This window comes from Sorex fumeus, unplaced genomic scaffold (genome assembly GCF_029834395.1).
Source record: "Sorex fumeus unplaced genomic scaffold, SorFum_2.1 ptg000044l, whole genome shotgun sequence".
Lineage (NCBI taxonomy): Eukaryota > Metazoa > Chordata > Mammalia > Eulipotyphla > Soricidae > Sorex > Sorex fumeus.
Window position 1 is genome coordinate 49,648,328 of NW_026606101.1, and position 15,230 is coordinate 49,663,557.

Here is a 15,230-nt window from a genome sequence, read left to right on the forward strand (position 1 = left end):
TCTCCTGGGTAGCTGGTGCTTGCTCTCGGTCACAGTGCTGGGTTGTGATGCTTGCACAAGTTCTTGCTATGGCCACTCTTGGTAGCCCTGGTGCTCAGGCGTGTCTTGGTTGTGGTACCCTGGGTTAATTTTGAGGCTCTTTTCCATCTTCTGCTGTTATCTGGAGATTCTCGGCGCCTTGTCTTGGAGCTCACTGATTCTGTCCTCAGCAGCTGTTGCTTTGTTGCTGAGAGGCCTTCCAGCTTCTTTATTTCACCTATCAGGTTTTTCAGATCTGCCATTTCTGCTGTGTTTTCCTCCTTTCTGCTCTCATATCCTCTTGTGTTTTATTGGCAGTGCGTGCCGTTGTTTCTTTGAGCTGCTTAACAGTTCCATTCTGAATTCCTTATCAGAGAGGTTGTATGGCGCAGGATAGTCTTCACTCCCTAAGCCTGGTGTTTCTGTGTGGCTTTACCATTGTAACCTTTGCGGTTTGCAGTGGTGGTGTATGGCGAGGAACCTACAGTTGGGATTTTCCCGGCGTGTGATGGAGAAATGAAGGAAAGCCGCACCGCAGGGCCAGGCAGAGCAGCTGCACTGTTTGCAGGGGTGCTCCTGAGTTTGACCCAAGGCCCCCCATGCCTGCTCTTTCTTTAGTTCTCAGGCACCACCATCGCTGGGCTCGGTGGAGCCAGACTGGGTGGGCTACAGCCCATTCCTCTTCACAGGTGGGTTCGGTCCTGACCCGAGGGGCAGAGAACTGGCGCCCTGAGATCAGTCCAGAGACCTCGACACCAGACTGCCTGGCCTTTCTTTTGGTTGTGGTGCCCTGGGAATTGCACACCGGCCAGGGCTTGAGTCTTCGCTCCCTCACTTGGCGTTTCGTCGACCCCGGCGCCTGTCTCAGTGAAGTGTTTTGTAGTGCGGCTGTGGAGCCGAGACGGGGCATGGCGGGACTGACTTTACCCGGGGCTCAGGGGCTGCCCCACAGCAAACAGTGTGTTTTGCTGCTGCAGAGCAACACACCGTGTCTGTCTGGGCTGGGAGGATGACTAGCTGGGGGTATGTAGGTTTTTTTTGTTTTGTTTTCTTAATGTTTTATTAGTGAATCACCGTGAGGTACAGTTACGGACTTACAAACTTCCGTGCTTGCCCACAATTCCCGGAGAATTCTCCAGGCCCCATACCAAGCTGTTATCACCAGGAGGTCCCAGATGGGGTAGATGCTGTCTCCCCGCCTTCTCCAGATGAAATCCCAGCAACCATGAGCTTCTACAAGCATGGCTCTGGCATGCGGGCACCAGGACTATTCTTCCGAACCGCATGGGGACCTTTCCTGATGTGCAAAGTGAGCAATGGAAAGTAAATGATCTAGCGTCTGTCCCTGGAAGTCAGGCTTGAATGGTGGTGGGAAAATTTGAGCAAAATATAATGCCCAACCCAAATGCATCTGGACTGTGCACTAAACTACGGTGCTAAGCCACCCTGGAAGGGGAAGGGAGCTTGTCCCTCTGCCTGTCCCACCTTGCGTTGGTGGCATGGTGGCCTCCATCTTTTAGAGCCTAATGGACAGCCAGGTATGAGACTGCATTGACGAGGCACATGGGGCCTCGTGGAATAGGGGGTTGAACCAGCCCTGCTCCCTGCCCTAACAAGGCCCCGGGTTGCCACCCACAAATGCCTCCTCCAGCTCTGGAACGACCATGATCCCAGTGGCACACAAACCAATCTTAGGACCCAGGGGCTTTTGGCAATAATCCCTCTAGGCTTATTACTAAAATATCAGAAATCCAAATTCGTGTGGCTGCTATTGTGGCCACATGACATCATATGCTCTTCATAATCAGCAATAGAAAACAAATTATCTAATGATGTCTTTTTGGCAGGTCTGAATGTTGGGGAAAATTCCAAATAATGATGGTGGGTCTTTTGTCGTAACATTGAATGTGATCAACGTAGACAGAGAGTAAAGTGGAAATCTGCCACACAGGTGGGGGGAGGGGGGTATATTGGGGTTCTTGGTGGTGGAAAATGTGCACTGATGGAGGGACGGGTATTTGATCATTGTATGACTGACCGACTTAAACTGAAAGGCTTTGTGACTGTTCTCACAATGATTCAATAAATAAAACTTAAAAAAAAAAACTTTCGTGCTTGCGTTTTAGTCATACAGTGATAGAGTACCCATCCCTCCACCAGTGCCCGCCATTTTCCACCACCAGTGGTGGAAAGGTAGAGGGCAACCAAAGGTGATACAGCTGGAGTTAAATTTTTTTTTTTTTCCTTTTTGGTCACACCTGGCGATGCACAGGGGTTACTCCTGGCTCATGCACATAGGAATTGCTCCTGGCAGTGCTCGGGGGACCATATGGGATGCTGAGAATTGAACCCAGGTCGGCTGCGTGCAAGGCAAACACCCTACCCGCTGTGCTATCACTCCAGCCCCTGGAGTTAAATTTTTAACTGAACGGTGACTTTGTGATCTGAGCCATCTCTGCAGCTTGTTGCTCTCTTTCGAGATTTATTTGTGAGTCTCTGGATCATGGCCATTAATGAGCTTATCTGGCGCCAGAGGCAGGCAGTTTGTGAGCGTGACCTCCAGGCTCCCGGAAAAATGGGAATCGGAGGAGTCCACACATCCCCAACTCCACGAGATCCTGGAGATTTCAGTCACAAAACCCGCATACCTGCGTTTTTCTACAGATTCCCTCAAGGATGAGTCTCATCCAAGCCTGTGGCCATAAGCAAGGCAGCCATTGGGTTCTGGAGGTTTCAGCCCCCGGGGCTCAGTTAGGGCAGACGGGGACTCATCTGTCCCCTTCAAAATGACATTTTAAAGGCCTTCTAGAACATGCTTTTTCATTTTTGGGTCACTGACAAGCTTTCCCTTGTCTGGGGACTCTAGAGGTCTCTTTGAGGAGCGGGCTGCCAGGCGGCTCAGTGGCCCAGTATTTTCATGAGCATATCATTTGAAGAGTAACATTTGGGTCAGTGATGTGTTGTCTTTTCTTGCTTCTTAAAAATGTGGCTGTCGAGGAATTTCCCATTGCAAACTTGGTTCCTTTTGCAGGCCTCTGTGCTCTGGGTCGCCTCTAGCCTGCCTTTCTCTGTGTGCATAAGGACGGAGCCTCGGCACATCTGGAGCCTCCGAACACAGCTGATGTGCTGTGTCTTGTAGCACTGTCCTCCCATTGTTCTTCGATTTGCTCGAGCGGACGCAGTAACGTCTCCATTGTGAGACTTGTTGTTACTGTATTTGGCATATCGAATACGCCACAGGTAGCTTGCCAGGTTCTGCCATGTGGGCAGAATACTCTCCGTAGTTTGCTGGGCTCTCCAAGAGGGTCAGAGGCATCGAACCTGGGTCGGCCACCGTGCAAGGCAAACGCTCTACCCGCTGTGCTATCGCTTCAGCCTACTAGTGCTGCATCCTACTGGGAGAAATTCATGCAGCACACAAACCTTGTCATTGATGCATACCAGAAAATTGATTTAGGCCTTCTGCTTTAAAAGAACCAAAATGGGGCCGGAGTGATAGCACAGCAGGTAGGGCGTTTGCCTTACACGCGGTCGACTTGGGTTCAATCCCCGGCATCCCATATGGTCCCCGAAGCACCGCCAGGAGTAATTCCTGAGTGCAGAATGACCCCTGAGCATCGCTGGGTGTGACCCAAAAAGCAAAAAAATGAACCAAAATGTGTCACCAATAGCATTTGCTTTAGTCTTCGGCGAGAACACTGATACGGAGGGTAGGGCGCATGCGTTGCAAGCGGCTGACCCAGGTTTCATCCCCAGCATCCCGTACAGTTCCTTGAGCACCACTGGGACTGATCCCTGAGTGCTGAGCCAGGAATAGTTCCTGAGCATCACCGGATGTGGCCCCAAAAACCAAACAAGCAAAAAGAATGTGCTTTATTCTTAACTCCAGTATGCTTCAAGCCGGAGAGGTATCTCCTTGCGCCATGTGTGCAGGAGGCAGAGGTGCAATCCCTGGAAATGGCACGGTACGTACTTCTTCCAGCACCACAAGAACTTAACGCCTGAGCACTGCCTGGTGTGACCCAAAAGAAAATCCACTGTGTGTCTCTGCCGTACTGTGTCTGTTTTGGTTCCCTTTTCAGTCTCCTCCGATTGCTCTTATTTGCTATCAAACTGTGCTTCTCATTTCAGCTGGGCATAATCTTACCATCTTCAGGGTTTCTCTCAGTGCCTCAGCTGGTGTTCAGGTCTCTCTACCCAGGGCATGCTGGTTTCTTTCTTGCTCTTTCTCTGGTTGAGAACACAAGTGTGCTTCTTTTTACTCTCTGCTCTTGTGCTCCGGGATGCGCTTCCAGATGAGCCCCTGTCCCGCGCTGCCTGAGGCCTTGCCTCGGGCTCTCTGTCATTCAGTTACACTCCAGGCTCTCGCCCTCCCGTGGTGTGCACCTGTGTGGCTTTCTGCCTGAGGCTGCACTTCCGGTGACTCTCCTGCCCGGAGTCCCATGCACATGCCTTTGAGCTTCCCGGGCCCTCAGGTCCTAATGGGTCGAGTTCTTGACTCTCTTCACTAAATTCACGCTTTCCTTAGTTTACAAAGCCCACATCCTAGTGAAAGTTCCTTTCTTTGCAGTCTTGACATCCTCTCTCGTAGCAGTGAAACCACATTAATGATGCACATAAACATTTAAAAAATATGTTTACTTTAGGTTTGGGGCCACACCTGGTGATGCTCAGGGGTTACTCTTGACTCCTCAGGAATTACTCCTGGTGGTGCTCAGTGAGCTCCCTATCTGCTGTACTGTCACTCCAGCCTCAGAACATTTAAAATTTTTTTTCTTTTTGGGTCACACCCAGCGATGCACAGGGATTACTCCTGCCTCTTCAGTCAGGAATTACTCTTGGCGTTGCTTGGGGGACCATATGGGATGCTGGGGATCAAACCTGGGTTGGCCACATGCAAAGCAAACACCTTACCCGCTGTACGATCACTCCGACCCCTGAACATTTTAAATTTTTAAAGCATGATTTCTTTTCCTCATTTACTTAAGCCATCCTGTTTTTTGAGGACTTGAAAATCTGTCAGTTCAGTATTCTTTTTTTTTATGACAAATTCCAAACATAGACAAAATCAGAATGTATTGAGTTCAGGTACCCGGTACCCATTAATGATATTATAATAGTTTGCCGGTCTTTTTCCATCAGTTTTCCTTTTGCTTTCTTGCACACATAACACGTTAAAAAAAAATCAGTTGCTTTATTTCTCTTGTCCCTTCCATTTTCTTTGTTGCTATGACGTCAGGGGGAAGGGGTGTGATTCCCAGGGTTTGCACACTTGGTTGACACCTCTGGGGGGACCAACTGTGCTGGGAAGGCTGCTCAACCCGCACGCCTCAGGGTGTGCGCATGGCACCGAGCCGGAGCCGCAGGCACAACACAGGGTCTCTCAGATCTTCCGCACAGCAAGTTTCGAGTAAATTGACACTTTCCAGATTAAACCATCCTTTTTTTTCCCCCCCAGAATGCAGAAATAAACAAGCACTTGAGTAGGGCGGTGTCACTCGGAGCCTTTCTCAAGTAACAGTCTGGGCAGTGTGGTAGCCCCCGACTCCCCGGTTCCCAAATGAAAAGAACAGCATTAGATTCCGTGCTAGAAATTCTGCCGCTTTTGCCTTTTTTTATTAACCCCTTGCACTGTTCTTAGTAGGGCTTCATCCGTGAAACGTTCCAGCGCCGCACCCTCCGCCCGACCCCTCTTTCCTCCACTGCTGACCCAGGGATGCCCCACGCCCCCTTCCCCTCCTGTGCTGAGCTTCCTGTCGGAGACCAGTTCTCAGCTGCTGTTACCCTTGGGCTTTTGTTACTCCTCTATATCCCACACATGAGAAACATCCTTCCGTGTCTCTCCTTCTGACTGACTATATTGAGCACAACACTCTCTAGATCATCCATGTAACAGCAGATTGCATGATTCCATCTTTTCTTATATCGCTGAATAGTACTTCATTGTTTATTTTTAGGATGTTTTGCTGGGGGGGAGGGGGGCACACCCACTGGTGCTCAGGACTGACTCCTGGCTCTGTGCTCAGAGATCAGTCCAGGCGGGGCTTGGCAGACCCTGTTGGGTGCTGAGAATTGAAGGCAGGTCAGCTGTGTGAAGGCAAAGGCCTGCCAGCTCTGCTACCACTGCAGCTCTGTGTATCAGATTCTTTACCCAGCCATCTGGTCTTGGCTTTTATCTTTGTACTTGAAAATCATTTTTTTTTAACTTGAAATAATTTTTATTGAATCACCATGAAGTACAATTATGAAGTTGTGTTTGACTGGGGCTGGAGCGATAGCACAGTGGTAGGGCATTTGCCTTGCGCGCAGCTGGCCCGGCCGAGCTGGGTTCGATTCCTCCGCCCCTCTCAGAGAGCTCAGCAAGCTACTGAGAGTATCTCATCCGCGTGGCAAAGCCTGGCAAGCCACCCATGACGTATTCAATATGCCAAACACAGTAACAACAAGTCTCACAATGGAGATGTTACTGGACCCGCTTGAGCAAATCAATGAACAACGGGAGGACAGTGTTTGTTTGTTTTGTTTTGTTTGTTCATGACTGAGTTTCACTTATAGAATGTTCCAGTACCAAGCCCTTCACCAGTATACGTTTCCCGCCACCAATGTAGCCAGTTTCCCTCTACCACTTCCACCCCACTCTTCTTCTCTCTCGTAATCATGCATATCCCTATCCCTTTACCTGCTTTCAGCCATCAGTTGTGATTATTTCCAACTGTCATTGTCATAGTGGTCCATTCTCTGCACTAACTGCCCTGCCCCACCCTCTCACTTGTGGCAAGTTTTGCCTGGGAACCAGGTTTCCTGGTTCCTTGTTTCTACTGTCTGTGGGTATTAGTTTCACTTTTTTTTTTATATCCCACAGATCAGTGCAGTCGCTCTTCTCTGTTCCTCTCCTTTTGATTTATTTCACTCAGCATGATATATTCCCGATGTCCGTCCACTTATAAGCAAATTTCATGACTTCGGTTTTTTTTCCTGCTGGCTGCATAGTATTCCATTGTGTAAGTGTACCCTAGTTTCTTAATTCAGTCGTCTATTCTTGGGTGCTCAGGTTGTTTTCAGATTCTAGCTATTCTGAATAGTGCTGCAGTGAACATAGGATTTCAAATGCCTTTTCTAGTTTTGGAGCCCTTGTGGTAGATGCCAAGGAGTTCAGTTGCTGGGTTGTATGGAAATTTAATTCCTAGCTTTTTAAAAGTTGTTACTGTTTTCCCAAAAGACTGGACTAGTCTATATGCCCGCCAGCAGTGAATGAATCCTTTTTTCCCCACATTCTCACCAGCACGGGTTGTTTTATTCTTTGTGATGTGCTCTCCCTCTGGTGTGAGGTGACATCTGATTATTGTTTGATTTGGATTTCCATGGTGATTAGTGATTTAGAGAATTTTCTTATATTCCTTTGGCTATTGGTATGTCTCCTTTGAGCAGGTTTCTGTTATCTCTTTGCCCCCTACTTTTTTGATGTTTGCTTTTTTTGGGTCACACCCAGCAATGCCCAGGGGTTCCTCCTGGCTCTGCGCTCAGGAATTACTCCTGGCAGTGCTTGGGAGACCATATGGGATGCTGGGGACTGAATCTGGGTCGGCCGCATGCAAGGCAAATGTCCTACCCTCTGTACTATCGCTCCAGCCCCTGGGGTTTTTTGTTGCGGGTGGGAGCACACCTGGCACTGCTCAGTGGTTACTCCTGGTTTTGCACTCAGGAATTACTCTTGGCAGGGTTTGGGGTACCATATAGTATGCCGGGAATGGAACCCGGTTGTCCACAGGCAAGGCAAACACCCTTCCCACTGTGCTATCACTCCAGCCTTGGCCCCCTACTTTTTGATAAGGTTATTTTGTTTTTCTTCTTGTAGAGTTCTAGTACTTTGTGTAAATCTTGTATTCAGTCCTTTATCAGATGCATGGTGGGCAGATGTTCTCTCCCAGTCTTTGGGGTGTCTTTTTTATTCTGCTCATCCATTTCTTTGGCAGTGTAGACGCTTCTGAGTTTGAGATAGTCCCAGCCTTGTTTGTCTCTGTTTCATGCTTGGCCAGCGGTACCGAGTCGTTGGAGATCCCTCTCGGCTTCAGTGCCATGACGTGTTCTACTTTTGTTTTCCTTTATGTAACTTATGACCCAGGTCTGATGCTGTGGTCTTGACTACTTTTATTTGATTTTTTTATGCCTGGTATTAGAAAGGGGTCTGAGTTCACTTTTCACATGTGACTAACCAGTTTTCCCAGCACCATTTGTTGAAGTGGCTTTCCTTGTTTGACTTCATATATTTAGTTTCTTTAACAATGATTATCTGTCCACTTGCTTGTCGATCTGTCTCTGGTCTCTTAATTCTATTCCATTGGTCTGTCCTTATTCCAGGAACGTGGTATAAGTTTCTTAGATGTTTTGTAACGAAATTTTAGTAAAGTTGAACTTTTCAATTGTGATTTAGTATTTTAGAGAAATTCAGATTGATTAAACTTTAGAAATCTGTTTTGTTTTTGTTTTTTGATTTGGACCACACCTGGCAGTGCTTGGAGGCCACTCCTAGCGCTGTTAGGGTGGGGGTGGGGATGGGGGGGGACATGTGGTGCCAGGGTCAAACCCAGGTCTCCCAAATGCAAAGCAAGTGCTCAGCCCATTGAGCTCATTCTCTGGTCCCAGATAGGAAAACCTGAGTCAGAAGCAAGTGAACTTCTAGCTTGCCTATTATAAGGAAACTTGGCCTATTTGTTTGTTTGTTTATTTATTATTTATTTTGTTTTTTTGGGTCACACCCAGCAATGCTCTGGCTTTGCACTACCCTGGCGGTGCTCAGGGGGCCATATGGGTTGCTGGGAATCAAACCCGGGTCAGCCTCGTTCACGGCAAACGCCCTCCCCGCTGTGCTATTGCTCCAGCCCCAGACTTGGCCTCTTTAGAATGAGAAAGTGGGACCAGGAATATGGCTCAAGTGGTAGAGCACATGCCTCCAACACTGCTGTGTGTGTGTGCGTGCGTGTGTGTGTGCGTGCGTGTGTGTGTGTTGAGCACCACTCGGCCTCATACCCCTGGGGGTGGGTCCTATTTGAAAATGCCCTGAGAAGGTGAGCGGGGCCTGATGAGCTGCTGCTGTTTCTCCCTAGAGAGCCTCCTTTCCACCTGACGCGAAGAGGCTGGGGTGAGTTTCCCGTCAGAGTCCAAGTTCACTTTAAGGACAGCCAGAACAAGCGGATAGATATCATTCATAATCTGAAGGTACCGTAACGCGGGTAGATGTCGTACGTAATCTGAAGGTATCGCTCCCCGAGTGCGAGTGTCTCTTTAGCCTGCCTGCTGCTGAAAGCGTCGTAGTTTATAATCCGCTGAAACAACCGTGGATTGTAGGCACAGGATAGATCTTTTTGAGTGTGTTGTGTTTCGTGCTCTACCGAAGGTGAGCCATGCAGATAACTCGGAAGACTTGACTCTCTGACCAGACCTGGTATTTTGTTACCTGGGACTAAAGATACTGAAATGTTTTGAAATTTCATTTGCTTCTGTATAAAATGGAGAAAACAATAAACCCTTCTCTGTTTATCAGATAAGGAATATGCATCTCCTAATAATACAGTGACATCTTTAGAAAATATGAAGTACTTTACATACAAGACTGTCATTGATACCTTTGCGTTGTAAGAAGTACAGGGCATACCCGTAGACCTTGCCTGACTCTGCTCATGGACAGGCAAGGGGGACAGTGTATGCAAGAATAATTTGGAGTTCGTGCCAGCTCCAGTCAGCTTCGGGGATGGCTGACGAAACTGCAGTACTCCTACATGAATAAAAACGGGGGCTGGAGCAGTAGTACAGCGGGTGCAGCGCTTGCCTTGCACGAGACCAACCCCTGTCTGAGCCTGGCAGTGTGCTCCCCTGAGTGTAGCCAGGAATGATCGTGAGCCAGGAATAACCCTTGGACACAGCCGGATGTGGCCCCCCCCCAAAATGAAAAGGATAAAATTCTTCACTCTGTAGCAACATAGTGTATCATGTGTCACGAGAAATTATATTTTACAGAGTGTCTTAAAGGCGTTGGGGGAATAATTAAAAGTGAAAAAGCACAAAAAACTGTGTGCACAGTATGAGGTAAACTGATTTGTATCTGATTACGTGTGGTTGTGCAGTGTGAGGTTTGAACCGAGGCGTCATACAGGCAAGGCGTGCACTGAGTCAGCCATGATTTTTAATAGGCGGGAAACACCAAAAAGTATTCACCAAAGTACCAGAGTGACATTGTGAGCAATTTCCCCTGCCTTTGGGGGGTGGGGGGAGGGATTTGGGTTTAGGGGCAACACCTGGCAGAGATGAGGGATTTTCCTGGCTCTGCCCTTAGGAATTGCTCCTGGCAGTGCTCAGGAGACCGTAAGGGATGCTGGGGATAAAACTCCGCTCCTCTGTGTGCAAAGCGAGCACCCTACCTGCTGGATGGTCTCTGCGGCCCTTCCCTACCCTTGTTCTGGCTAATATTGAACCCCGAAAGTACCTTGGAGGTTTACCACATTGTTTCCATTTCCTTTAATAGCTCCCAAAACTGAGCTGAGCTGAGTATTATCTGCAAAATCTTCTTTTATTTTTCTTGGTTCTGCAAATGTATCTTTCCCATTCTTAAGGCATGCTTAAATTTGCCCATTGAGGAGTTGGTTCTTTTCCAGAAGACTACTGCAAGACTGATTGCCTCTTGCCTTATGACTTCAGAGAGGAACAAAAACCAAGTGAAGAACTTAGAGCCACTGTTTTTCAGGAGGGCAAGATACAGTCCCACTTACTTTGAGCGTTATCTAAAATACTTGCTGTCATTTAGGCACTGCACCCACCCTCGGATGCTGGACTAGTCCAGACCCCACCTCTGTAATAAAGGAAACTGTTTTATAGAGTTTTCACATATATTGTGTTTCTTAGAATTCCTATTTGGAAGATGGAGACACAGTGCTTTAAAATTACAGTAAGGGGGGCCGGAGAGATAGTACAATGGGTCGGGCGTTTGCCCTGCATGCGGCCGACCCGAATTTGATCTCCGGCATCCCATATGGTCCCCCAGGCACCGCCAGTAGTGATTCCTGAGTGCAGAGCCAGGAGTAACCCCTGTGTATCGCTGGGTGTGACCCAAAAAGCCAAAAAAAAAAAAAAATTTAAAAATAAAACAAAATTGTGCCTGAGATTCTGGTGCTTCTTTGAAAATAATAATAATGATAATAATAAAATAAAATTACAGTAAGGGCCAGAGTGATAATACAGTGAGTAGGGTTCTTGCCTTGCCCACGACTGGCCTAGGTTCCATCCCTGGTCCCCAAGACTGCCAGGAGTGATCCCTAAGTAGAGTCAGGAATAATCTTTGCGGACCACAAGGTATACCCCAAAACAAACAAATTACAATAAGGGAGGACTGAAGCATTAATACAGGGGTTAAGGTACTTGTGCACAGCTTCCCATGGTTCAATTTCTAGCACTGCATATGGTTCACTGCATATAGACCATTCACAAGCTCCATCAGGAGTGACCCCCTGAGCACAGAGCCAGGAGTAAATTCTAAGTTAAGCACCACCGGATGTGGCCCCAACTGCCCTCCCATCGCACCCCAGAATTCCAGTAAGGTATTTCCAGGTGTGCTGAAAAATAGCTTTGTTTCTGTTTTTGGGCCACACCCCACAGTGCTCAGCGCATACTCCTGGCTGTCACTGTGTGGTGTTTGTTAGTAACGGATTGTCATATTCTCTTGTTCTTTCTGAGTTGATTCTCTGCCTTCGTGTGTTCTAAATATTTCCTCTGTTCCAGACCATGATTCTTCATGATCTTTGTTGCATCCTACTCCCTGCTCCCCGTGGCCTGTCCTGGCTCTTGTTAGCTTCTTGACTGCCTTTCTCCTCAGTTCGCTCCACACACTCTCCGGTCGGTTTTCCTGTCAGTTCAGGCAGACGGATGTGCCGGGGTTCTCGGGGAAGCACTGTCGATTCCTGTTACAGAGTTCACGCTCTCCTGCCCACCAGGCCAGGCGGAACTCTTCCAACTTTTCCACAGTGTCCGTCCTTCCCCTTGGTCACCTCACACTGACCCACCGCATTTGCAAACTCTTCTCCAGCCAGACCAACCAATTCATATTCTAGAACTGCCTGACACCTGCTCGATGTCTTCGCTTGGGCTCTATCCCCTTGCATGCCTGTTTGAATTCCTCGCATGCTTTAAGTCCCTGAGTTTTGTACTACACATCAGTCCCTCTTTGATCAATCCCTCATTAACAGTTAAACTTCGAAGTGTCAGGGAGTTACCTAAAATGTAACGTTCCCAGAACTGTGGAATTCTTGTCTTCCGCTTTCCTGACAGCCCATCATCTCCCCCCCACCGCCAAGGAGTGCGGTAGTTTCCCCAGAACAGTCCTTTGAACCATTTTATAAATGACTGTTGGAAACGTTTTCTCTTTAGTTCTTTTAAACTGCCTTTTTATTTTATTTTTTTAAATTTGATCTCAGTTGCTCCAGTTCGATTTATGGAACTGACACAGAACAAGACTTTGTTTAAAAGAACTAATAATTTTAACGACAGCCTTCATCTCTCTCCCAAATGGTTTTCTTCTCCAGCCGATCTTGTTCTTGTGACATTTCTTGGACCTATCCTATGCCTCTTGCTATTTTGTTAATAGTTTTGTTTGATCAGTGTCCCACTTAAAATGTTGATACTGCTGCCTTTCATCTGTGTAGAGCCAGTGTTTGTAAATACCTGGTCTTTGTAAATATCAACCACGGAACTTCATGAGCCGGTTGGTGACTCGTGGTTGCTGAACGTATGTGCTACTCTCCGTTTGCGGCCAGATAGACATGCGGTAGTGCGGTCATTCTAGAACTTTCTCCATCTTAAAATGGCTCTTAGACAGATGTTATTTTCTTTTTATAAAAGAGTTGTATGCTTTATATTGAAGGTATAATAATTACCTGAAGTTATTTGTATCCGTTAAACTCAGTTTCCCTCCTAGAAAATCAGGGGTGCTGCTAGTCAGTGGTGAGTTTATGGTTCATATCACAGGCAAGCAGAACTTTGAGCATGAAGACTTGGTAAGATTGTGTCCTGAGATGCACAGACTCTGAAATTTAACATTCTTCCTTTTGTCTCTCAATAGCTGGATAGAACTTACACCGGCCTGCAGACTCTGGGCGCAGAAACGGTAGGGTTTGTCCTGATTGTGTAATTACGTGGGAATAAGGAGAATGGAAATTGACCTTCGTTTTTTAATTGGGGTGGAGGGGGATTGAGTGCTGAAAAAAAATAAAGGCATGTATCTTCTTCCCTCCTTGTCAGCAAACGTTTTCATGGGACTCACTCCACTTCCTGGGAAAGGGAGACAGCTCAGTGGTTGGGGTGCATCCTCGCGGGCAGAGACCCCAGGTTTGATGCTGCCACCTGGTCCCCCAAGCACTAGCCAGGCGGCTGCAGTGGCCTCAGTGATGTCCAGTCTTTCTGTCCCCAGTGCTGCACTCTCCAACTCTCACACCAGGCTGAGTGTTGTTGTTGCCCCAGAGAGATGCAGCAGGCCCCACCCACCCAGTTCCTTTTTGATGAGTACCTAGGTTAACACTTCCTTTGCCGCATTCGTTCTTAGACATCTTTCCATCCTTGGAATAGGACATTGTCCCACTCACAGCCCCGAGGTCCGCCCATTTCTTCCTGGGTCTGACTGCTCTGTACCGGGCACATGGAACGGAGCAGTGTCTGTATGTTCGTGACGGGCACAGCGTCACTTAGCCTGGTCTCCGAAGCTCTCCTTGTAGCATGTGACAGCACTGTCATGCTGGAAAGGCCGAGTAAGGTCCTGTTTGAAGTACTCCACATCTTGTTTATCCATTGGTGTCGGCGAGTACTTGAGTGGCTGACATCTTTTGGCTATTGTAAACAATTGGTGCTGAATCTGGTTTGAGTTCCTGCTTTCAAGGCCTTGGGGTATATCCTTGGAAGTGGAATTGCTGGGTCATGTGGTTGAGCCACCCACGGTGCTTTCCAAATCAGCCATCCCATGTCACGGCCCACAGACAGCATTTGGGTTCTCTACATGTTTGCCAGCACTTGCTCTCTTCTCCTTTCTTTCTGGACCCTGTAGTAGTCATTCGAATGGGTATAAGGTGGTGTCCCTTGTGATTATGGCTTGTATTTCCCTAATGGATGTTGGTGGGTGTTGAACGTCAAGTATTTATGTGTCATTTTGTATCTTCTTTGGAGAAATTTCTCTTTGTATCCTTTAGTACATTTTTTAATTGGTTTGGTCTTTTGTTACTGTGTTGTAGAACTTCTCTCTGTTCTCTGTACTAGTCCCTCATCGGATATATGATTTGAAAATTTAATTCTGTGCTCCATAATGCACAGATTTGGATGGAGTGGAGGGTGGTTTCAGCCACTCTCAGCAGTGCTTAGAGCTTACTCCTGGTTCTGTGCTTAGGGATCACACGGTGGGCCTGGATTTGATCCCTGGCACCCCACAGGAGGGATCTCTGAGTACAGCTGGGTGTGGCTTTCACCACCTCTACACACACACACACACACACACACACACACACACACACACACACACACGTGGATGATCTAACTCATCCCTGAAATGTGCAGAGATGAACAGGAGAGTAGACAATATTGAACCTGAACAGATCTTTGGCCTTCAGTTACAGAACTGAGAATGGCAAGCAGTAGGGGGACTTGGCGAGATGAGGGGACAGATGGACTACAGGTGACCTAAGGATACTCGTGCAGGGCTGGGGGCACTTTGGTGTTGGTGGTGGGGGGTGCAGTAACTTAGTTTATCAATACTGTAAAAGCATTCTTGTAGCTGTACTACACTAGGATTTAAAAAAAAATTAAGCAACCAAATATGATTGAACCATTTTTTATGAGTATATTCTATTCTAGTGATGTATCTTTACACCAGTATGGTACTGTTTGCTTACTAAAGCTTTATTGTCGGGATTGTTTTGTTGTTTTTTGGTTTTGGTGCCAGGGATCATCCATAGAGCCTCACACATGCAGGACATGACCACTGAGCCACACCCCAAATCCCAGTAGTTTCCAAATGAGAAAGTATGAGACCTTTAACTGTATTCTCTCTTCCTTTCCCCAACTTTTTTTTTTCTTCTTTTTCACTTTCCCTCTCTGTATCAGCCATAACCATTCACCTACAATGAGCTAATTAAACTATACTCTATTTTGGGAGGTGCGCTGTTAAAATGATTCTTCGGCACAGG

General features: G+C 47.4%; 1 protein-coding gene and 1 non-coding gene across 10 annotated transcripts in view; both read left to right on the forward strand.

The window, feature by feature from the left end:
* Nucleotides 1-15,230, forward strand: part of YEATS2 (YEATS domain containing 2) — a 93,814-nt gene that overhangs the window by 34,827 nt on the left and 43,757 nt on the right. For 8 of the 9 annotated variants that reach the window (XM_056121945.1, XM_056121947.1, XM_056121949.1 and 5 more), the window contains exons 8-9: nt 9,123-9,234; nt 13,124-13,168. In XM_056121945.1, coding sequence (XP_055977920.1) covers nt 9,123-9,234; nt 13,124-13,168 — 157 coding nt within the window. The remainder of the gene's footprint in view (nt 1-9,122; nt 9,235-13,123; nt 13,169-15,230) is intronic. The other variant, XM_056121948.1, reaches the window with a different exon arrangement.
* LOC130030879 (small nucleolar RNA SNORA58) lies at nt 9,663-9,798 on the forward strand. Its single transcript, XR_008793545.1, has one exon. It is a non-coding gene; the product is annotated as a small nucleolar RNA SNORA58 (small nucleolar RNA).